We start from the raw sequence: 23,031 nt of genomic DNA, 5'->3' as shown, positions 1-23,031 counted from the left end.
TAGTGTGTTACTAATGGTTTTCTTTGAGACTGTGGTCCCAGCTCTCTTCAGGTCATTGACCAGGTCCTGCCGTGTAGTTTTGGGCTGATCCCTCATCTTCCATTATATACCAAAGAAGTGCCTGTTGCACAATGAGACAGATATTTCACCAGATGTATAAATGTGGCATTTCCACTCACTACGAAATATGGTGATGAGAGGAAGCCCAGTGGCCGGCAAGGGGAGAAGATGGAGAAAGATCGATTGACAGACATTTGGTCTCCATACAGTTCTGTTTCCAAAACTATAATGTAACAGAGTGGACTACCCTTTGACAAAGTCAAAAAAAAATGTTGTTTGGGATTGTGTGACGTAGAAGTCCGTCACTGGCCGCGGGCAGCATTTGGTTCGTTAACGCACACACATATTCATCACTCCTCCCTGCGCCATTATACCATAAGTTAACAATGTGGGTCGACACACAAATTAACTTCTGTCTTGGTGCATGCATTTCACACTTGTCAATGTTCATATTTGAGAGATACAATAATTATTATACTTATCAATGTTGTGGATGAGCGCATTGTTTGTTTGTTCTGTTCCTCTCTCTCCATCTCTGTAGCTTCCGGGTATGCTGGAAAAGGACCCGAGCTAAGGGAATTGGGTTGGCTTTATAGTGCCTGTCCCAAATGGCTCATTAATGCATATGGGCATATTGAAAGATATTGTCAGTAGTGATGTAATGTTGTAAATGTTATGTTGTGATATTGTTTAAAACCGTGTTGCAATGTATATCCTTTAGTATGTTTAGTTCATGGAAAATGTAGGTTTGTATTGTTAATTGATTAATTAATGAGGGTTAATTGTTCTGAGGGGAGGGGCTGGCCCTACAAAAGGGAGCCTCTCTTTCAGTCATGGGGAGAGGCATTTTGGATTGAGCTGTGGATGGGGCAGCATTGTGTTTAAGCTGTCCCATAAGGTAGACGTTGATGGCAGTACTGTTGTTTTTTTTGTTCCGGAATCACTTGTAAATAAACACCTTTGCACAGAAGAACTTTTGCGGCTCCGCCATCTTTTTATTTTCATAGAGGTTAGGTTATCCAGTTTAGCCTTCTGGCCTACTCTACGTGACAGATTGCAAGGGCAAGTAGGTGTTCCCTAATGTAAATATGCAAATAAATGCTAGAGCGGCCAATTGGATCTCACTACCTCGGTTGGCTCTGCCCACCTTGTTTGTTCTGCTCCCAATGGAAACGACATGCTCTGGTCAATCTTGAGGTAGTTTTGCAATTCTTTGCCTCAAGTCTGCCAGAAAAGCATAAGAAGTACACCCTCCAGCCCAGTAGGTGGCTGTGATCAGAGGAAGAGAGGCCCAACTCTGCCTCCATCCAGCAAGTGGCGTTTTTCGTTGTGTTGTCAAACAAGGAGGTCAATGAGTGTTGAATTTGAGCAACAAAAACATGAATTGCTTATTTGCTACGTGAGGTTTATTTAATCGAATATACATTTCTTAATGCTTAAATTGTTACGAGTGTACTGATATAATTAGGACACCTGGTAACGATGAGAAAAACACATCAGCATTGTCTCGAGATGGCTATGGATTAGATGAGGCTAGTAGGATTGCATCTCTCCCTTAAATACATGTGGTTGACGTCAATAATCCTCGAATATTCAAAATTAGGGTGACAATAATAAGAGATCAACCAATCCAAATAAAGGATAGGCGGGAGCTAGACAGCCCACTGGGCAATTTTGTGGACAACGACTCCCATTGTTTAGGGCGGAGAGACATGCACATCTTGTCAGTATTTCCATCTTTGCTGTAATGAACCAAATGTTGGCATTAGCCGTCAACAGAAGAAGAAGACCAAAAAAGTTGCATGCTGGGAAGATGGCCGACACCAGTGCGGCTAGTGAAGAATGAGAGGACGAGAAACCGAATACAGTTCTTGCGGCAAATGTCATCAATCGTTTTAAAACGATTTCCGGTGTAGGTGCGTCCGAGCTACCAGAGAAAATAATATATTGTGTCAGTGTGAATAAGTCAAACGCATTGTCAATAACACCAAACCATATCCGCTCCTGGATAGAGAGGACAGAGCGAGGCGAATTGAAACCTAGGTCAAGACAGTTTGCAAAAAACGTTGTCATTGCAATGGACGTCCATGACCAAAGAAATACAGTATTCCACGATTAACTAGCTAATTTAAATGTGGTAAATTAGTTAATGCTCAACCGATATAGTGAACGTTTTAATTGACGGGCTGGCTGTCACTCCTATGTTTCGCTTAACTTCTTGGGAGTGTCACGGTCAGATGACAGACTGACTGTCATTGCTCCCAGTGAGATACTCAACGGCAACACCCATCTGGATATTCCTCTTGCGTTGACAAACATGTAAGTACATGTTCGTGATTGTCATTGTAGCTAACTTGTTTACCATATTAATCCCATTGCTTTTAAAAAAAAATATGATGGTTAGGTAGCAGGGCCAGCTGACGCCTTGTAGCCGTCCTAGTTTAACTATCCTTACTATCTGAAATGTCCCCCGGCCCTTAGACACTTGTTGCCAATGGCAGATTTTCCCTGCTAGTAGTAGTTAGTGTTGCAAGTATCAGTGGAAATGTTATGTAGCTAACTAAATTTGAATGATTTACACATTTCACTGGTGTAACCCGTTCTAGTCGCCGCATGTGATAAATGCAATTTGACTTTGATTTGTTAGATTTGCAGCCTTAGACATTTAGCGTCCTACTGCTAACTAGTTAGCTACATATACTTTAGCTAACTAGTTGACTAAAACATGCTAGATATCCTACGCTTAGATTTTTTGCGGACATTTATGCTTTGATTTCTGGATAGGGTGTTTGTTTTCAGGATAGCTCAACTAACAATGGCATTAGTAGTTAGTTGAGGAAAATCGTCAAAGGTTGAGTGGGAACATTCCTTATGCTGCAGGGCAAATTTGGTTAGTTACCTGTTTTTTTTTTTTACTGACTCAGTATGTGTACTCAACTAACATTACTGCAATGTAACTGAATACTCTATTCTAGGCCCAACTAAAGAGACTGCCCTGTCAACATGTTTAATGATCAGCTATAAAATCTGTATTTGGACGTGGCATACTTTTAGGATTAAGGCTACCTCCAGAAATATTAGAAGTAGTACTTGCCGATGACAGATTATAAAACTGACAGTTTGTCTCTCGTTGACCAATGAGTGAACACAAGACTGCTGAACAGCTAATCAAATGGCTACCCTTGACCCACCCCCTCTGTTTTTACACTGCTGCGACTCACTGTTTATTTATGCATATCACTTTACCCCTACCTACTTGTACATATTACCTCAACTAACCTATATCCCCTTACATTGACTTGGTACTATTCAGCCTTGTTAGTTAAGGGCTTTATAAGTAAGCATTTCATGGTAAGGTCTACATCTGATGTATTCAGCGCATGTGACAAATACAATTGAGATTATTGATTGTGGCCTACATTTTCACGCTACGAAACATTTATCAAACATGTCTAGTTGGTGTGGTGGTTAGACCAATCAGGTGTACACTAACACATTTTCAGAACGGTTCTTGGTCTCCCCTCCCTCATCCCCTCCCTCATCCCCTCCCTCATCCCCATTCTTTGTTTGAGGGATTCACCCTCTCCCCCTCTAGCTGCAGGCAACCTGTGACCTGTTGAGTGCAGAGTCTGCAGACTAGTCTATGGTCGATAGAATTAGTCTCTTAGCCCACAGCCTAGTCCTTCACTGTCCGAGTTGGACGGTTTATCGTTGTACTCCCATGTGTGCATCCCAAATGGCACCCTATTCTGTGTTTCCCTGGTCAAAAGAAGTACACTACATAAAGAAAAGGGGAGCAATTTGGGACAGATCCCATAACTCACCTCATTTTGTCAGTGAAGCTTCCCATATATCAGACTAAACTCAGTCTGACCTCCATTATTGCAATGGAAAAATGGTAGATGTTACAGGTTTTGTTTCTTTCTGTTTATGTTGAGGTTGGACCTTTATCATGTATAGCACATGGGCAGTCATCTCGTTAGTCAGTATGTGTTACACCTGTGCTGGCTTGTCCATCTCATTAGTCGGAAGGTGTTTCACCTGAGCTGGCCCAGGTGCTATTTAAGTGGCTGGCCAAGTGCTCCAGTTGTCTTGAGAGGTGTGGAGGGTCAACACCTTTTAGTTGGTGTGCCCTATTTGAGTTCTAGAAAAATACATTCCTTTGTCTGCTCATCCCTGTTTTTGTTTTGCTCAACTTTTTGATTTTCTTCCTGTCTAAGTTTGGTGTGTTTTCTTTTGTTTGCCTCTTGGGAAAATTTTGTGGATGTCTTTTCAAATCAAATTGGTCACATAGCCATATTTATCAGATGTTATTACGGGTGTAGCTAAATCTAACAATTTACAACAATACACACTAGGGGTGCACGATATCGGTTAACATATTGGAATCGGGCGAAATTAGCTTAAAAAAAATGCCAACATTGGTATCAGCCGATGTCTAGTTTAACGCCCCGATGTGCAAAACCGATGTTAAGGCTGACGTGCATACCTATATAACGCAGGTACATTATATAATGACGCCATGTAACATTTTTGCACTATACGTGCAACAGCGTTCTCAAACTAGCCCCAAATGTCTGCTGTGTGGATCGAACAGTAATTTGAAAGAGTAACAATATTTCAACGAGACAACTCAAAGGTGAAATCCATTAAAGACAATATAACGGAATTCATTGCCCTTGACAATCAACTGTTCTCTGTTGTGGGTGATGTTGGCTTTCGCTTGACTGGTCGAGCACCGGTTAACACTACCAAGTGCGTTATTTTTCAGATGTTTCCCTAACATAGTTGCATAGTAATAGCGTCACTGCTATTAGCTTCACGACAAACATACTATGGAACGCCGTTTTGTCTTTGCGTGTCCTAAAAGATACAGTAACACTGTCAAAGTTGTACAAGAAAGTCTGCAAACACCGGCTACGAACGATGTGTTTACAATACCGCATCGGTAATAAAGCATAATTTGTTTGACCGCAACTTCTGGGGTAGCTAGCTTTAGCTTGGTACTTAGCTAGCACCAATACAACCAGCCTGAAAACAACGACCAGTAAACCTGCAGTCATTTTAATTATTTTTAGCAATGATTTAAGAATCCTTGTAAGTATTAGCTAAGTTGCCACTTGTTGTTCGCCTATTGAAATGTAACTTCAGTTCATGAATATAGCTAGTCAGCATTTTAACCCTGTTGCCCAAACGTTATAAGCAGCCAGCTAGCTTCGTCTGGCTCGTGAGGCTCAACTGTAAAGCGGTATGTACACATTACTAAAGTGACCAGTGATTCCATAGCTGTGTTCAAATACCCATACTAACATGTAGAATGAAAGAGGAAGGGAAGCGTTGCTAAGGTACACAATAGTAGATTTTGGTAGACAGAAGGTGCTCTTTTTTTAAAGGGGTAAATTGGTTATCAAAAAGGACCAAGGCACTCTTCCTATAATACATTTAAATGCCTTTTTTTCTATGGCATGTTCATTGGACATTTTTTTCATTGAACATGCCACACAAAGTCATTTTTATTTATTATATGAAGTGCCTTGGGCCACCTTTTCTTTTTGATAACCCATAATGTATACTACATACTTAATGAGTGTATATACTATTAGTTCATTTTAGTAAACTGTAAACGAACGGTATCGTTTTATTTGCGCGTACCAGAGCTTTACCTGTCTACTGGAAGTTGATCTTGTTGCTATGCAACCTCTTGCTAGTTTGTTAGCATAACAAATGACTAGCTACACTTTTTAAGATTTTCGTTGTGTTCGTTAATTCTGATCGCTTCGCTCTCGGCGAGTTCAGAACGCACTCTGGCAGAGGAGTAGTGTTGATCCGAGCGTTCTGACCTTACAACAGCTTGGGTACTTGACTGCCAACTGGCTAACGACGGCTAGTTACTTCTGGACACATGAGAGAACACCTCACTCTGACCATTTTACTCAACCTAGCAGAGCTGGTTAGGCTGTTTCATGTTATTCAGATCGTTGGTGACTAACTGTGCTGCTGGCAACAATTTAATGAAGTCTTTTGGGGGGGGGAGTATACTAACACAGGCCATATTCAACAGGTGTTGAGCGTTTGTAAATTCACAAGTTACTCTGCACTCTGAAATAGAAGTAGTTAGCCAGAATTAACAATGTCCATTTGAGAACGCACTAAGAATGACGTGAATAATCAAGTCGAGAGAATTCTCTTGGAGGTCATACGGTCGGCATTTGATTGTTAGGTATTCTAGGTTGTGTGAACAAAAGGTCTTTTAGTTCCTGTACATTATCACATTCACACCATGAGTAGTGAATCATGAAACGTACACCATCGCCTTTCTTCTTCGTCCCGGAGAGTTCTTTATTCCTGTCTGCACTATTTACTGAACCCAGCTGGTTGCATGGCCAGGGACAGTATATCCAGAGAGAGCCACGATTCCGTGAAACGGTGAAATGTTACTGTCCCTGATGTCTCTGTGGAAGGAGATCCTTACCCTGAGCTCTACTTTAATGTCCAGGGACGGAACATTTGCGAGTAAATTACTCGGAAGCGGTGGATGTTGTGCACGCCTCCTGAGATGGACTAGATGTCCACTCCGATTACCTCTTCTCCGCTGGCGGTGTCATGGAGCAGCCTCTGGGTTAAGTTCAATTGCCCTGCGGGGGGTACGAACAAAGGATCAAATTCAGTTCCACTTGTTGCTTTCAGTGGACACCCCCATGAGTGTCTCAAAACCCCTCCTAAAAACCCACCCGCTTTGATTGTTGTCAGTGACTGTTTGCGACATTATTTGTTTTTCTTGCTGGGAAATGGGTGTTCGTCCGGGATTTAGTTTTCCATGAGTATGGTAGTTGCTCTAGTCACCTAATCTGAAGCTCTGCTGTGCCCCGTTGTTAGTGGGGTGAATCACGTAAAGTAAAGGCAAAATTGGAGCAACAGGGAAAGACGAAATGAGCGTGCAGCCAAACATGAAGAACGTGAACATGCCATCTGATGAAGAGACTGAGTTCTTCCAGATCTATGAATCCATCCTGACACGCTCAACTGAGTTTATCTTGGTCTGAACAGTCTTCAAGGAAGGTTTTCATCTCAATGTAGCCTATTTGTTTTCATTAATGTCTATTTTCTTGTTTCCTGTGCTGTGTTTGAATCATTTACTTGATGTCACTGTACTGCTTTGCACTTAGGTGTGTGTGTGTGTGTGTGTGTGTGTGTGTGTGTGTGTGTGCGCACACAATGGGAATCTCCAGGTATTCTCACACATTCTCATTTGGAATGTGTGTTTTGTTTAGTAAATTCTTTCCCTTTTCACCCCTTCCTCTCTCCCTGTAGGTGTAGTCTGCAGTGCCTCAGCGGTGTACTAGCCTGTGTAGTATGCTGTGGCTGTCCTCCAGCCCAGGCCTCCTGAGCTGCGAAAGCATAATTCCTTTGCCCCTCTGCCAGCGACACGCCTGCCGCCTTAGCGCCCTCGCTCTCGCCCTCGCCGGCATGTACACTACCCGCCTGTACAGCGCAGTAGGTGGTGGTGGAGGAGGAAAGCCTGGACGCCGGCCGGGCCTGGGGGGTGGAGGTCTGCCCATGCTGGAGAACCACACCCACCACCACCCTCTCCCACCACACCAACATCCCCACCACGTGCCTCCTCCACCTCCCAGCTACCCGCCCATCTACCAGGGGCGCCCTGACCCTCACCGGGGGCCCCACTTTCACAGTCACCACCACCACCAACACTACCATCCCCACCCACACATGGCCCCTCTGCCTCCACCCATCCCCCCGCATCCTCACTACCAGACACACGCCCACCTGCACCACCACGGCACTGTTGGCACCGCCGGCAACAACAAGAAGAAGACGTGGAACTTCATCCACGAGAAGATGAGCTACGACACCTTCTTCACCATGAAGAGGCTGATCGAACGCTCGCGGAGAGCGGACGAGGTGCTGCGCTGGGTGACGCAGAACCCAGGCAAGATTTCACACAACCATTACCCAATCGCACTGCAGAAGATCGGCCAACTACTACAGGCCGGGGCTGGGGGAGGAGGAGGGGGCGGCGGAGGTGGCTCGGATGCAGCCCTGGTTCCCTCTCCCGGAGTCGGTGGAGGAGAAAGAGTGGAGAATGAAGGTCGACAGATCTTGGAGCACCAGGACTTCCAGACGCTGTGCGACTCCATTGTGAGGGACTGTGCCAAGTTTGACAACTTCAGCATTGTCAACTGCCTGTACGCTGTGGCAGCATTAGGTGAGTCTAGGTGATCTGTGGCAGCATTAGGTGAGTCTAGGTGATCTGTGGCAGCATTAGGTGAGTCTAGGTGATCTGTGGCAGCATTAGGTGAGTCTAGGTGATCTGTGGCAGCATTAGGTGAGACTAGGTGATCTGTGGCAGCATTAGGTGATCTGTGGCTGCACTAGGTGATCTGTGGCTGCGCTAGGTGAGTCTAGGTGATCTGTGGCTGCGCTAGGTGAGTCTAGGTGATCTGTGGCTGCACTAGGTGATCTGTGGCTGCGCTAGGTGAGTCTAGGTGATCTGTGGCTGCACTAGGTGATCTGTGGCTGAGCTAGGTGAGTCTAGGTGATCTGTGGCTGCGCTAGGTGATCTGTGGCAGCATTAGGTGAGTCTAGGTGATATGTGGCTGCACTAAGTGATCTGTGGCTGAGCTAGGTGAGTCTAGGTGATCTGTGGCTGCACTAGGTGATCTGTGGCTGAGCTAGGTGAGTCTAGGTGATCTGTGGCTGAGCTAGGTGAGTCTAGGTGATCTGTGGCTGCGCTAGGTGATGTGAACATTGTGAAATGTTGTGATGATGTTACTACTTTATACGTGTATTCACTTGCTATCGAATATAGATATGAAAATAATTTGTGTACATATAAAAAACCTGAATGCACTTGTCTGGACTATTAAACTGACTTACATTACTTGAAAATAAATTCATAAATAAATGAAGTCAAATAAACCCTAAACCTCCCGTCTCCTCCCCCAGGCCTTCCCAGCGACTCGCGGGTAGTGCAGGTGCTGGAGGCTGAGTCCCAATCACGACTGGGCCAGTTTAACCAGAAGGACGTGTCCATGGTGTTCAGCTCCAGCATGAAGCTGCACCCCAGCAGCCAGCACCCGCTCACCGAGGCCTGCCTGGCGGGCTTGGAGAAGAACCTGGAGCGGGAGCGTCACCCACAGACCCTCTTCCTGCTGCTCTCCTACTACCGCCTCAAGTGGCGCTCGCTGCAATCCAGCGACGCTGCAACGGCCGAGATCGTGGCCAATATACCACCCAACCCGGAACAGCTCCTGGCCAACAGGTAGGGTTGGGATGACGGTTGATTACCCATTCATGGTCAAATAGACAAATGTTTTCTTGTTTGTAAGAGGCCATCCAAGTAGAGGAAATGCGAGTTATGCAGTATGACTAGGTCACTATCGATAAATGTTATAAATGGAGGAAATGTTTTCAAAAATAACATTAGTATTCTTATTGCACATGCCTTACAGAGGTACTACCTCTGTTTTTAAAACCTTTCATCCCATTTTTGTTTACTGAACACAATCTAGGTGTGATCTGTTCCTGAGTGTAATTTTAAATGTCAGTTATTGTGATGAAAGCAGTTATGGCGATACTTAGTAGACTGAACAAAAATATAAATGCAACGATTTCAAAGAATTGAGTGAGTTACATTTCATTAAGGAAATCAGTCAATTGAAAATACATTTTATTAGGCCCTATGGATTTCACATAACTGGGAATACAGATATTAATCTGTTGGTCGCAGATACCTTTAAAAAAAAAAAAAAAGTAGGTGTGGAGCAAAAAAACAGTCAATATCTGGTGTGACCACCATTTATCTCATGCAGTGTGACGCATCTCATTCTCATGCTGTTGATTGTGGCCTGTGGAATGTTTTCCCGCTCCTCTTCAATGCCTGTGCGAAGTTGCTGGATATTAGCGGGAACTGGAACACGCTGTCGATCAAGAGCATCCAAAACATGCTCAATGTTGTGACATGTCTGAGTGTGCAGGCCATGGAAAAACTGGGACATTTTCAGCCTCAAGGAATTGGGTATAGATCTTTGCGACATGGGGCTGTGCGTTATCATGCTGAAAAGTGACGTGATAAATGCAAATGAATAGCACGACAATGGGCCTCAGGATCTCGTCAAAATATCAGCCCATTCAAATTGCCATCGAGAAAATAAAATGTAATTTGTTCATTGTCTGTAGTTTATGCCTGCCCATATCATAACCCCACCGCCACCATGGAGCACTCTGTTCACAACGTTGACATCAGAAAACCACTTGCCCATACGTCTGTCCGGTACAATTGAAACCAGGATTCATCTGTGAAGAACATATTTCTCCAGCGTGCCAGTGGCCATCAAAGGTGAGCATTTGCCCACTGAAGTTCGTTACAACGCCAAACTGCAGTCAGGTCAAGACTCTGGTGAGGACGACGTGCACGCAGATGAGCTTCCCTGAGACGGTTTCTGATACTTTGTGCAGAACCTCTTCAGTTGTGCAAAACCCACAGTTTCATCAGTTCCCGTGTGCAGTTGTGAAGCCGGTTTGACGTACTGCCAAGTTCTCAAACTACAGTGCCTTCGGAAAGTATTCAGACCACAACGCTTTTCCCACATTTTGTTACGTTTAGTCTAAAATTGATTACATTGTTTTTTTCCTCATCAATCTACACACAATACCCCATAATGACGAAGCAAAAACTTTTTATTTTTTTTTTTTTAGACGTTTGCTCATTTTTTACATCATGAACTGATATCACATTTACACAAGTATTCAGACCTTTTACTCAGTACTTTGTTGAAGCACCTTTGGCAGCGATTACAGCCTTGCGTCTTCTTGGGTATGACGTGCCAAGCCTGTAGCACCTGTATTTGGGGAGTTTATCCTATTCTTCTCTGCAGATCCTCAATCTCTGTCAGATTGAATGGGGAGTGTCGCTGCACAGCTATTTTCAGGTCTCCAGAGATGTTCGATTGGGTTCAAGTCCGGGTTCTGGCTGGGCCACTCAAGAACATTCAGAGAGTTGTCCCACAGCCACTCCTGCATTGTCTTGGCTGTGTGGAGCAGGTTTTCATCTAGGATCTCTGTACTTTGCTCCGTTCATCTTTGCCTCGATCCTGACGTCTCCCAGTCCCTGCCGCTGAAAAACATCCCCACAGCATGATACTGCCTCCACCATGCTTCACGGTAGGGATCTTGCCAGGTTTCCTCCAGACGTGACACTTGGCATTCAGGCTAATGCATTCCATCTTGGTTTCATCAGACCAGAGAATTTGGTTTCTCATGGTCTGATAGTCTTTAGGTGCCTTTTGGTGAACTCAAAGTGGACTGTCATGTGCCTTGGGCAAATGAGAAATGCTCACAGGGACATGAACACATTTGTGCCAAAAAATGTAGAGAAATTAGCTTTTTGTGCGTATGTAAAATTTCAGGGATCTTGTATTTCAGCTCATGAAACATGGGACCAACACTTTACATGTTGCGTTTATATTTTTGTTTAGTATAATTAGTATCACGATACTTGGTAATATCGCGATAATGGATGTCATCATGATAACAAATTCCACCATTGTCCCACACAACCTACCAACAGGAAGATCCTCCGACTGGTCAAGCACACACTGGCTAGCGTAAGTGGCGTGCGCGACCAGGAAATGGCGCTGCTGGACGAGATGCTGGCTACTTGCGTACGCGAGGCTAGTAACAAGAGCCTGGAGATCATCTTCAGCTCCCACCTATTCTACCAGAACAGACAGGAGAGGTTTGTGTGCAGCCTGGCTGGTGAGTTTTCCTCTCCTCTGCTCTTCTGCCATTCTCTGACAGCTGTTTTAATCTGTCCATTTCTCCATCTTTCTATCATTCCCAAGATAACCTGGTCTTTTCCTAATAGAGGAGCTGCCTAAAAAAGTGGACAGCATAACCCCATACACTATGGCCCTCATTGCCAAATACATTGCCCGCCACCGGCTCAGAGAGACTCGACTCCTCGACACCATCGCTGATTTCCTGGTCAAGAAGGGAGAATACCTGGATAGCAAGGTAAGGTGTCCCACTCATCTACAAAATCTCTGTCTTATGTTTAAACAGTTGTTGAACAACTCGGGTACACTGTTTTTGGTTATTATTGGGCTGTATGAGGGCTATTACACCTGAAATAAAGTGTTGTTTATTTACACACGTTATGGGTTCTTATACCATGGCATTGTTGAATTCTTGTTTCTGATTGGTTTGAAAGGCATTCTAGAGTGTAAAGGGTGGCCACTACTCCATAGTAGAAGCTATCAATAACCAGGTTTCCATCCAACCTTTTTTATGCGAGTAAAGTACATGTTGGATAAAAAAAATGTCACTAAAGACCCGATTGAAACAAAACAAAATATGTTAGACACGGTGGTCTTTTTGTATCGCTAAAATTAATTGTGGTGTAAACTGTATGCACAAATATTGATATACTACCAGCATATCGAAGTCAACTTGGGAGTTATGTGATGATATGCTGTGTGGCCCTCCCCCTACGACTCGGGAAAGCATGCAGTTAGCTAGCTGTAGCCTATGCTTCTAGTACTAGATTTATTCTCTGATCCTTTGATTGGGTGGACATGTAAGTTCATGATACAAAAGCTCTGATAAGGTTGGAGGTCGTCCTCCGGAGTTGTCATAATTACTGTGTAAGTCTATGGAAGGGGGTGAGAACCATGAGCCTCCAAGGTTTTGTATTGTAGTCTGTGTACCCAGAGGAGGACGGAAGCTAGCTGTTCTCGTGCTGCACCATGGTGCTACCCCACAGAGTGCCGTTGAGGCTACTGTAGACGTTCATTGCAAAACAGTGTGTTTTAATACATTTATTGAGTGACGTGAATGTATTTAGTATAGTTTTATCTAAACTTTCACTACGTTTCTGAGGTTCACTGAGGAGGATGGTCCTCCCTTTCCTCCTCCGAGGATCCTCCACTGGTACAAAGACCAGAGTGGGCCCATATTTTTGTTTATTTCACCTGACCTTTAACTAGGCAAGTCAGTTAAGAACCTATTCTTATTTACAATGACTGCCTACAAAAAGACAAAAGGAATCCTGCAGGGATGGGGGCTGGTATTAAAAATAAATTAAATAAAAATATAGGACAAAACGCATCACGACAAGAGAGACGACACAACACTACATAGAGAGAGACCTAAGACGACAACACAGCACGGTAGCGACACATGACAACACAGCACGGTAGCGACACCACGTGACTACAACATGGCAGCAACACAAACTGGTATTTTTATCTGCATCAAGTCAATTTGGTGGAAACGCATCTCTGGTGGGAAAATGCAGTTGATATGGGTTTGATTGAAGCAGTTGTCGCGCGCGATACTTAGTAGTTAGTATCATAATGCTTGGTAATATCACGATAATGGGTTTCTCTCTCTTTTTTTTCTTCTCCACAAGGTAATCCAAAAGCTTGTGTTCCCCTTCAGCCGGATGAGCTACCGGCCGTCCAACGAGGTCCAGTTCTTCTCCAAGCTGGAAGTGGTGCTGGAACTAAAGGCCCTGAGCTCCCCGCTAGCCACAGTCAACATCCTCATGTCCCTGTTCCAGCTGGGCCACTTCCCTGAGCTGGTGCTGCACAAGGTCTTCTCCACCGCCTTCATCAGCAACGTCACCAGTAAGTAGGGAGACGCACACAGCGATCAAGCAACATCAAAGAGCAGCTATGTTTCATTTTGTTTTTTCGACTGGCCCCTTTCAGTAGACACAATAAAACCTCAAGCCAAATAAATAACTAAGGAGTATGTTTACATGCGTTCAATAATACCATTATTTTGAATATTCAGATTAAAGATAATAATAGTTTTGATTTAAAATGTTTTCATGCTTTTCAAGAAAACGATTTTCCTAAAAGTTTCCATGGACCCATCTGAGATCAGGCTACCCTAATCTAATGGCACTCTGATAAATGCAGTTTCCATGGACCCATCTGAGATCAGGCTACCCTAATGGCACTCTGATAAATGCAGTTTCCATGGACCCATCTGAGATCAGGCTACCCTAATGGCACTCTGATAAATGCAGTTTCCATGGACCCATCTGAGATCAGGCTACCCTAATGGCACTCTGATAAATGCAGTTTCCATGGACCCATCTGAGATCAGGCTACCCTAATCTAATGGCACTCTGATAAATGCAGTTTCCATGGACCCATCTGAGATCAGGCTACCCTAATCTAATGGCACTCTGATAAATGCAGTTTCCATGGACCCATCTGAGATCAGGCTACCCTAATGGCACTCTGATAAATGCAGTTTCCATGGACCCATCTGAGATCAGGCTACCCTAATGGCACTCTGATAAATGCAGTTTCCATGGACCCATCTGAGATCAGGCTACCCTAATGGCACTCTGATAAATGCAGTTTCCATGGACCCATCTGAGATCAGGCTACCCTAATCTAATGGCACTCTGATAAATGCAGTTTCCATGGACCCATCTGAGATCAGGCTACCCTAATCTAATGGCACTCTGATAAATGCAGTTTCCATGGACCCATCTGAGATCAGGCTACCCTAATCTAATGGCACTCTGATAAATGCAGTTTCCATGGACCCATCTGAGATCAGGCTACCCTAATGGCACTCTGATAAATGCAGTTTCCATGGACCCATCTGAGATCAGGCTACCCTAATGGCACTCTGATAAATGCAGTTTCCATGGACCCATCTGAGATCAGGCTACCCTAATGGCACTCTGATAAATGCAGTTTCCATGGACCCATCTGAGATCAGGCTACCCTAATGGCACTCTGATAAATGCAGTTTCCATGGACCCATCTGAGATCAGGCTACCCTAATGGCACTCTGATAAATGCAGTTTCCATGGACCCATCTGAGATCAGGCTACCCTAATGGCACTCTGATAAATGCAGTTTCCATGGACCCATCTGAGATCAGGCTACCCTAATGGCACTCTGATAAATGCAGTTTCCATGGACCCATCTGAGATCAGGCTACCCTAATGGCACTCTGATAAATGCAGTTTCCATGGACCCATCTGAGATCAGGCTACCCTAATGGCACTCTGATAAATGCAGTTTCCATGGACCCATCTGAGATCAGGCTACCCTAATGGCACTCTGATAAATGCAGTTTCCATGGACCCAGATGAGATCAGGCTACCCTAATGGCACTCTGATAAATGCAGTTTCCATGGACCCAGATGAGATCAGGCTACCCTAATGGCACTCTGATAAATGCAGAAAATCACCAATCAAAATAAATGTTTGGGAAGTATATTTGGTTATGAGTTGGGACACAGCATTTGTATGTGAACTATTTCTAACGTGCAAACTTTGACATTTTCCATACTCTCTCCACTAGCGCAAAAGATGGGAGCCTCGTGCTGGTCCCGCTAGCTTATGAACAGAACAAATACACAGCTGGTACTCTGATTTTAAATATATATTTAAAAAAAAAAAAAAAATCAACATCTAGATGTTTTAATCGATGTATGCTTACTGACCGTACGCCGATTTAAGATAAGCAGAGTACTGTTTACATGACTAATTAAAGAACAGTCTGGCCTTAATGGCTATGTACTCTTAGACTCTCCCTCAGAGCCTGAGTCTTCTCTAGGGTTCTTCCTTTCTAGGGAGTTTTTTGATGCACATTTGATGCATGAAGTTGAATATTACCCCCACATACCTCAACTCACTCCGATGTGCTTCATTTTCACGTTTGGCGATTTTTAGACCGTTGCTCATGTCCTTGTTTCCGTCGATTTTTATTGTCCCCCCCATTTGTAGACAGCCCTTACGCTCTGATCGTGCGTCGCTACCTGTCTCTGTTGGACGCGGCGGTGGAGCTGGAATTCAGGGACTACACCGGTCCACGGCTCCAGGACACGCACAAGGTGCTCATGTTTGACCACGCGCTGACCGCTGACGAGGTCAACCGCAAATACAGGTACGGTGCAGCACTAGGGTGATTGGTTGACTAACTGTCAGTTGGCATTCTATCAGGTACGGTGCAGTACTAAGGTGATTGGTTGACTAACTGTCAGTTGGCATTCTATCAGGTACGGTGCAGTACTAAGGTGATCGGTTGACTAACTGTCAGTTGGCATTCTATTAGGTACGGTGCAGTACTAGGGTGATTGGTTGACTAACTGTCAGTTGGCATTCTATCAGGTACGGTGCAGTACTAAGGTGATCGGTTGACTAACTGTCAGTTGGCATTCTATCAGGTACGGTGCAGTACTAAGGTGATCGGTTGACTAACTGTCAGTTGGCATTCTATCAGGTACGGTGCAGTACTAAGGTGATCGGTTGACTAACTGTCAGTTGGCATTCTATCAGGAACGGTGCAGTACTAGGGTGATTGGTTGACTAACTGTCAGTTGGCATTCTATCAGGTACGGTGCAGTACTAAGGTGATCGGTTGACTAACTGTCAGTTGGCATTCTATCAGGTACGGTGCAGTACTAAGGTGATCGGTTGACTAACTGTCAGTTGGCATTCTATCAGGTACGGTGCAGTACTAGGGTGATTGGTTGACTAACTGTCAGTTGGCATTCTATCAGGTACGGTGCAGTACTAAGGTGATCGGTTGACTAACTGTCAGTTGGCATTCTATCAGGTACGGTGCAGTACTAGGGTGATCGGTTGACTAACTGTCAGTTGGCATTCTATCAGGTACGGTGCAGTACTAGGGTGATCGGTTGACTAACTGTCAGTTGGCATTCTATCAGGTACGGTGCAGTACTAAGGTGATCGGTTGACTAACTGTCAGTTGGCATTCTATCAGGTACGGTGCAGTACTAAGGTGATCGGTTGACTAACTGTCAGTTGGCATTCTATCAGGTACGGTGCAGTACTAAGGTGATCGGTTGACTAACTGTCAGTTTTCATTCTATCAGGTACGGTGCAGTACTAAGGTGATCGGTTGACTAACTGTCAGTTTTCATTCTATTTTTGAAAGTTCCCATTTATGTCTGCCTTTTTTCATTGCGAATTCCAGTGAATCTCAAAGTATGTTTTGTGTGTTTCACAGCTACAGGGGTCTTGTTGCTGAAGCCCTCAGACAGTTGGTTGGAGAGCATGGCTACAAACAAGACGAGGTTCTGGCCCCTGGTTATTACACAGGTACACTGAACACACGCTCTGATGTTTGTTCAAAGGCCATTCTTAAGACTGTTACTGAACACAATGGTGTATTTTTTTATTTATTCTGTAGTACTGTAACCTCCTTTGGGGTTGTACAATTACAGAAACCTGAGGAATATTAGGGGAAACATTTTTATTTAAGCAGGCAGTCAATGCTGAGACCACGATCTTTCGCAGATGAGGCTTGCGTGAACACATCGATAAAAAACAATTACGCTCTACATATCTATACACATGGCAACACTCTACATGTCTATGGGCTCCCGAGTGGCGCAGCGGTCTAAGGCACTGCATCTTAGTGCAAGAAGCGTCACTACAGTCCCTGGTTTGAATCCAGGCTGTATCACAGTCCCATAGGGCAGCGCACAATTGGCCCAGCGTCGTTCGGGTTTGGCCGGGGTAGGCCATCATTGTAAATAAGAATTTGTTAACCGACTTCCCTAGTTAAATAAAATAATATCTATACACACTACACACGAAACAGGAAAAGTTAAACAATCATACGAAACACATTGTTCAGTAAAAGGACTTCAAACATCTGCCTGAATTACCCAAGAGGCACCAACACCACCAGCTTTTAAGGAGTTTTCCAGATCATTCTACATGAGACGAGCGGGGGAAAAAAGCGAAAAGCAGATTTACCTAATTCGGTTGAGATTGAAGGGATCTATCTCCAGGGTTAGCCATCCCTGAGTTCGGGTCTGGTAACTTACCTCAGACAGGTACGGTATGGCGGAAGTTTCTCCAAGATGGCTTTATTGATAAACAAAAGAGTGCAAGACTTCAAAGAGGCCCAGCCTACTTTCTGATAAAATATGCAATGTGTACTCAGCCTATCGGCTACAATAAAGCACAATGCGCATTGTGTCCAATGGCTTCAATGGAGTAGTAGCTACATTCATATAGACGATATCGCCATAGTCAATAACCAGAATTAATGTTGTCTGAAGGATTTAGATTTCTTCTCCTCTTTTAAATGTTTATTTAATTTTTTTAACAAAGATTTACTGGATGTTGACGAAACTTACATCATGATTGAGGAAGTACATCTATTTCTCAATTGCCTGACAAGCTGCCAACCAGCAAGTGTTTTTCAAGCCTTGGCCCTGATTTCTCATGAGATCTGACAGTTCTATAGAGAACCAAGGATTATTTTTCTTTTTTTCTTTTTACTCTTAAGTTGTTTTTAAAGGGAGTGTGTTTGTCTGCCAGAGAGATTATGAAAAATAGATTTGAACTGTTCTAGAGCTAATTCTGGGTCAGGCATACAGATGATGGAGGAAAAAAAGCTTGTGGGTATTTTTTTAATTTGACTTCTCTTCATAATTATACGATTACTGTCAAATGGATCAGCGGTCTAAGACACTGCATCTCAGTGCTTGAGGTCTCACTACAGGCACCCTGGTTCAAATACAGGCTGTATCACAACCGGCTGTGATTGGGAGTCCCATAGGGGACGGCGTACAATTGGCTCGCCGTCGTCCGGGATAGGCCGTCATTGTAAATAAGAATTTGTTCTTAACAGACTTGCCTGGTTAAATAAATGTAAATGTTGCAACCCTAAACCTCTGTATATTCACAATCCTTTATAGACTTCCTGCTGTGGATTGACAGCTCTGGCCAGGTTCTCCCTATCCAGGCAGGGGCCTCCCTAGGTGTTTCCCACAAAGCCCCAGAGGGATCCGTGGCTGTGACGGCCCTCGCCTCAGACTTTCAAAAGTTCTCCCCCTTCGCCCCACTAGAGGAAGGGGGGGACCAGCGACCCGTCGGAGGGGACGAGTCGGTGACCATCCTGCCACACCACATGCAGCGCGGGGAAAACCCTGCCTCGGCCCAGAGGCCCGGCCCTAATGGCGGGGGCCCACTTGACTACAACACGTACTACACGCCTGCTGACTACTACTCCAGCCTGGCCAAGGAGCACTCTCTGGAGAGCCAGGACAGCTCCACGCTCAGCAGCCCTCCCTCTGACAGCCTAGCCCAGCCAATGGCCTCCGGGGTAGGAGGATCCACCACAGCTGCCCCGGTTTCTCTTTTCCAGTTCTCTATTGGGAAGATCCTGGAGGATGAGGGAGGGGTGCAGGTGGGGCCAGGTAATCATGGGCCCGGCTGCGAGCTCCCTGTCTTCTATGAGGGGTTGGCCGGGGACGTGGGGCTGCACCCGGCCGATCGAACCGACACAGAGAGGGCAGTGGGGGACCAGCGACAAGTTAAGAGGTCAGTGCTGATGGGATCTGAAAGTTCTATAGAGAACCAAGGATTTGTAGTTAGTCATTTTATACATACTACCCAACTACGAAGCGCTTGATTATGCTTCTTTGGTGGAGCAATGCTAGCTAGCAAATAACTTTCAGAAAGATGGTTTTGCTGGGAAAATCGTGACTCGTCTTCATGGCAGACACCGGTATTTGTCTACCATCTTTCGTCACTTGTGTGATAAGTAATTTATTTCAAAATTAGAGAAATAACTATTTAATTGCGAAATCCAACTTTCTTCTTTCAGAGTGGTCATGTCGGTGAATGACAAGTGGCACTACTGTCACAACTCTGAGGTGCTGGTGGGCTCTCGAGCCATGAGGGACCGTCATCTGTTGCTCCTGGGATATGTCATTCTGCAGGTGAGCCATTACCATCATACAACCACAAGAGGTTGGCGGCACCTTAATTGGGGAGGACGGACTTGTGGTAATGGCTGGAGCGAAATCAGTGGAATGGTACCAAATACATCAAACACATGGTTTGATGCCATTCCGTTTGCTCCGTTCCAGACATTATTATGAGCCGTCCTCCCCTCAACTGCCTCCATTGCGAACAACCCTCATTTCAACCATCTTACAACCACATTTCAGTCTTCCCTTAAACTCCATTGCAATCATCCATTTAAGCGGTAATTGGCACCAGGGACAACTAACGGTCCACTGTGCCAAAATAAGGTAGTACGTACCACTGTTTAGTTTAACTCCTCTCTCGCTGGGTTTTCTCTATCCTCTTGTTTCCTCTTCCACAGCTGCCCTATCACGAGCTGGAGAAGCTGAATGGCATAGAGGAGGTGAAGCAGTACCTCCACAAAAAGCTCCTGGAGGTCCCCTTATGACAACAAAAGACTTGAGTGTGTGTGTGTGTGCGCCATTGCGACTGCTTGGGATAGGACAGGGGGTTGTTGGTGGGATTGGGAAAAGGGGGTGGTTTGGGGTAGAGAACAAACCCTGGTCAAAGTCTAAAACTAGTTTTTTTTGTTGTTGCAATTTTGCTCTTGCATTCATCAAAATGGCGCCACGCTATTTGCAACGAGCCATATACCCAGTTGATGACATGTCTAGTATCATGTTGCCACGCTTGGTATCTTGTTATTGTCACTTCACAACCGTTCTTGACCATCTTGCCTACGGACTGTTCTTAGTGTATCACAGTAGCATGACAAAACAGTTTTTTTTTTTTTCTATAGTTGTAGTTTTAATCATGGCTTTGTGTGGGGGAATAAGATGTTTATTATAATTATTATAGAGTCATACAGAGATGACAATGTTCTGGTGTTTGGGGAGGGTAGGGGGGGGGGGGGGTAATTTTATATTGTTAAACTCCAGTTGTAACGCATGACTGTTCATACAGGACAAACAAACGGGGCTTCATAGTGTTTTCTAATACTGGTGCACCGTATGTAGACTAATGGACTGTAGGATGTTAATGAGGGATGAGCATTTATAAATGTAGGTTTAATGTGTTTATATATTTTTGAATGCTGGAACGGCTTTTCCCGTGTCCAGAACAAAGAAACGCGCGGTGGAACTCCAACATCAACTTAGTCTCTCTTTTGTTTTGTCTTTGGCACTTCACTTGTGACATTTTAATGAAGGACTGTATTCACAGAGGAGTTTGATTCCTCAAGTGAGTTTCCACCAACTGCATTGACAATGAAACAGGTTTTCCAGGAGGGAATTGCTAGATACCCGGGACCTCATTTATCTCACTCAATTCTGGCGTACATGGAGATAAATAGTTGCCCGTGCAAATCCTACAAACTGTCACATGCATTATATATATATGTTTTCACTGATAAACTAGAGCCATACTATATTTGTGCAACCCCGCTTGGAAAATGCCCTCATTCACGGTAACAAAAACGGTATGATTTGGAGATGTAGGAACTGGGCCGTGATAGTTCCTGAAAGAAAAACGCAATGGCAAGTTGCATCACATTTCTGGAGAGATGTAGACCGAAGGTGTTCATCTCTTGCAGTGACTTTTTCAAACTTTAAATGCCATGGCCATGCACTATGCAACATTGTCTATTTTGAGTAATTTTAAAAGTAAATGTTTCAGCCCGCTTTTATGCAGAAGATGAATTGTTGTTCAGTATTTTGTTATCAATACATAGTGTTTTATATCTTCTGCCTTGGTGGCTCTGAGATTTAATAGGCTAAGATGTTGTGCTCCTGCTGCACAGCATTACTGTAGCCTACCCATACTGTCAAATATTTTAAATAGGCTACCAGCCTATTTACTTTTGAGCGATGGATAAATGGTATCCTCATTAGTTATGCAGCAGGAATGAACCAGTTACAAGTCAGAAAAGGAGAGATGTAGGCCTAATATAATAAAAGTAAAGTAACATATTAGGCTACATGCTTCTCTGAGATCTCCTTACTAAATGCATCTGTGTTATCATTAGTATCATGTTTTGTTTTAATATACCATTATAATTCTTGTGCATCAGAACCATCTCCATTTCCCCATAAGAAAAATGTGTGCAATACAGTTGATCAACCACCAGACATACACATGGCCTGAGCTGTACTTGGGAGATACTTACACTTTCCCGCAAATTCAAATGTATTAAAACAATTTTTTAAAGATATCTTTAAGGGGGAGAAAGTGGAGCATGCGTCTTTGTGTGCATACGCACATTTGATAAATGAGGCCCCAGGTTAGTTTAAATGAGAGAAGTTGATTGGAAGGTCTCAGAGTATTGCTATGAAAAAGACAAGTGGATAGTGTCTCTGAAAACCTTCTGTTGGTCCTATCAGTGGTATTTGAAATCGTACCCTGACCTAATTTCCGTTTGAATGAGGTGATTGTGTCATACAGTGAAACATTTCACAATACCACACAAACATGACTCCATCAGCTTTGTACATGAATGACCCCAAACACTTGAACTGTGTGTAAGGTAAAGCAGAAATGGTTTGTGATGTTAATCCACCCCAGTATTACTGGGAGCGTTGTCTCTTTGTTCTGTTTATGGAGCCTTCCAGATAGAGACCAGGGTAACTGAGTCACCTGTGTGTAATACAGGTGATCCATAGGTTGTATAAAATGTATTATGCACAGGTGGTTGAGTTAGTATTTATTTATTGGTATAATGTCGCTGGTACAGAGGATGTGTGTTTGGGAAAAGATTTTATTGAAATGTATGGAAAAATATTAAAAGAATGAAAAAAAAAAAGCAACATCTGTCAGGAAATATTTCTGTAAGTATAATACACAGACAACAACATGATCTGTATGAAGTCTTGAAAATGGAAAGCTGTTGTGTTTCAAGTGAAATCACTGACAGAATTCAAAAGTGGCTTTACCTGCAATAGAGACCTCAAATCTTACGCAGAGACATTCTTCAGAAAGCGATACTTATCTAAATAGTTGTTCAACTTTAAGCAAAATTACATACAGGTATTGGGGAATTGATTACAGCCAAGGTCAGTGGGAGGGAGGGAAAAAAAAAATGGCTGTATTCTGAGTGGATCATCCCTTCATAAAAAAAATGTGAACTAGGCTGCCATTTTGGTTGCTGAGCATACCTCTCTTACATTAATAAATTATATCCAGTACAAAAGAA

At 43.9% G+C, this 23,031-nt stretch overlaps 1 protein-coding gene across 2 annotated transcripts; it reads left to right on the top strand.

The window, feature by feature from the left end:
* Positions 1-1,837: 1,837 nt before the first annotated feature.
* On the top strand, positions 1,838-22,070 carry LOC115103360 (uncharacterized). 2 transcript variants are annotated; one of them, XM_029624253.2, is made up of 11 exons: positions 1,838-2,379; positions 7,372-8,284; positions 9,025-9,340; positions 11,648-11,835; positions 11,945-12,093; positions 13,490-13,706; positions 15,840-15,999; positions 17,086-17,177; positions 18,791-19,415; positions 19,702-19,816; positions 20,206-22,070. In XM_029624253.2, the coding sequence occupies exons 2-11, from the start codon at positions 7,414-7,416 to the stop codon at positions 20,290-20,292; spliced, it is 2,820 nt and encodes a 939-aa protein (XP_029480113.1). In that variant the 5' UTR covers positions 1,838-2,379; positions 7,372-7,413; the 3' UTR covers positions 20,293-22,070. The 2 variants fall into 2 exon arrangements, with proteins under 2 accessions (XP_029480113.1, XP_029480115.1); XM_029624255.2 differs by having other exon boundaries at positions 1,838-2,383.
* The last annotated feature ends 961 nt before the right edge of the window (positions 22,071-23,031 follow it).

The sequence above is a fragment of the Oncorhynchus nerka genome, linkage group LG20 (genome assembly GCF_034236695.1).
Source record: "Oncorhynchus nerka isolate Pitt River linkage group LG20, Oner_Uvic_2.0, whole genome shotgun sequence".
Lineage (NCBI taxonomy): Eukaryota > Metazoa > Chordata > Actinopteri > Salmoniformes > Salmonidae > Oncorhynchus > Oncorhynchus nerka.
The sequence above is the reverse complement of the archived record's forward strand: the minus strand, read 5'-3'. Positions and strand labels throughout refer to the sequence as shown.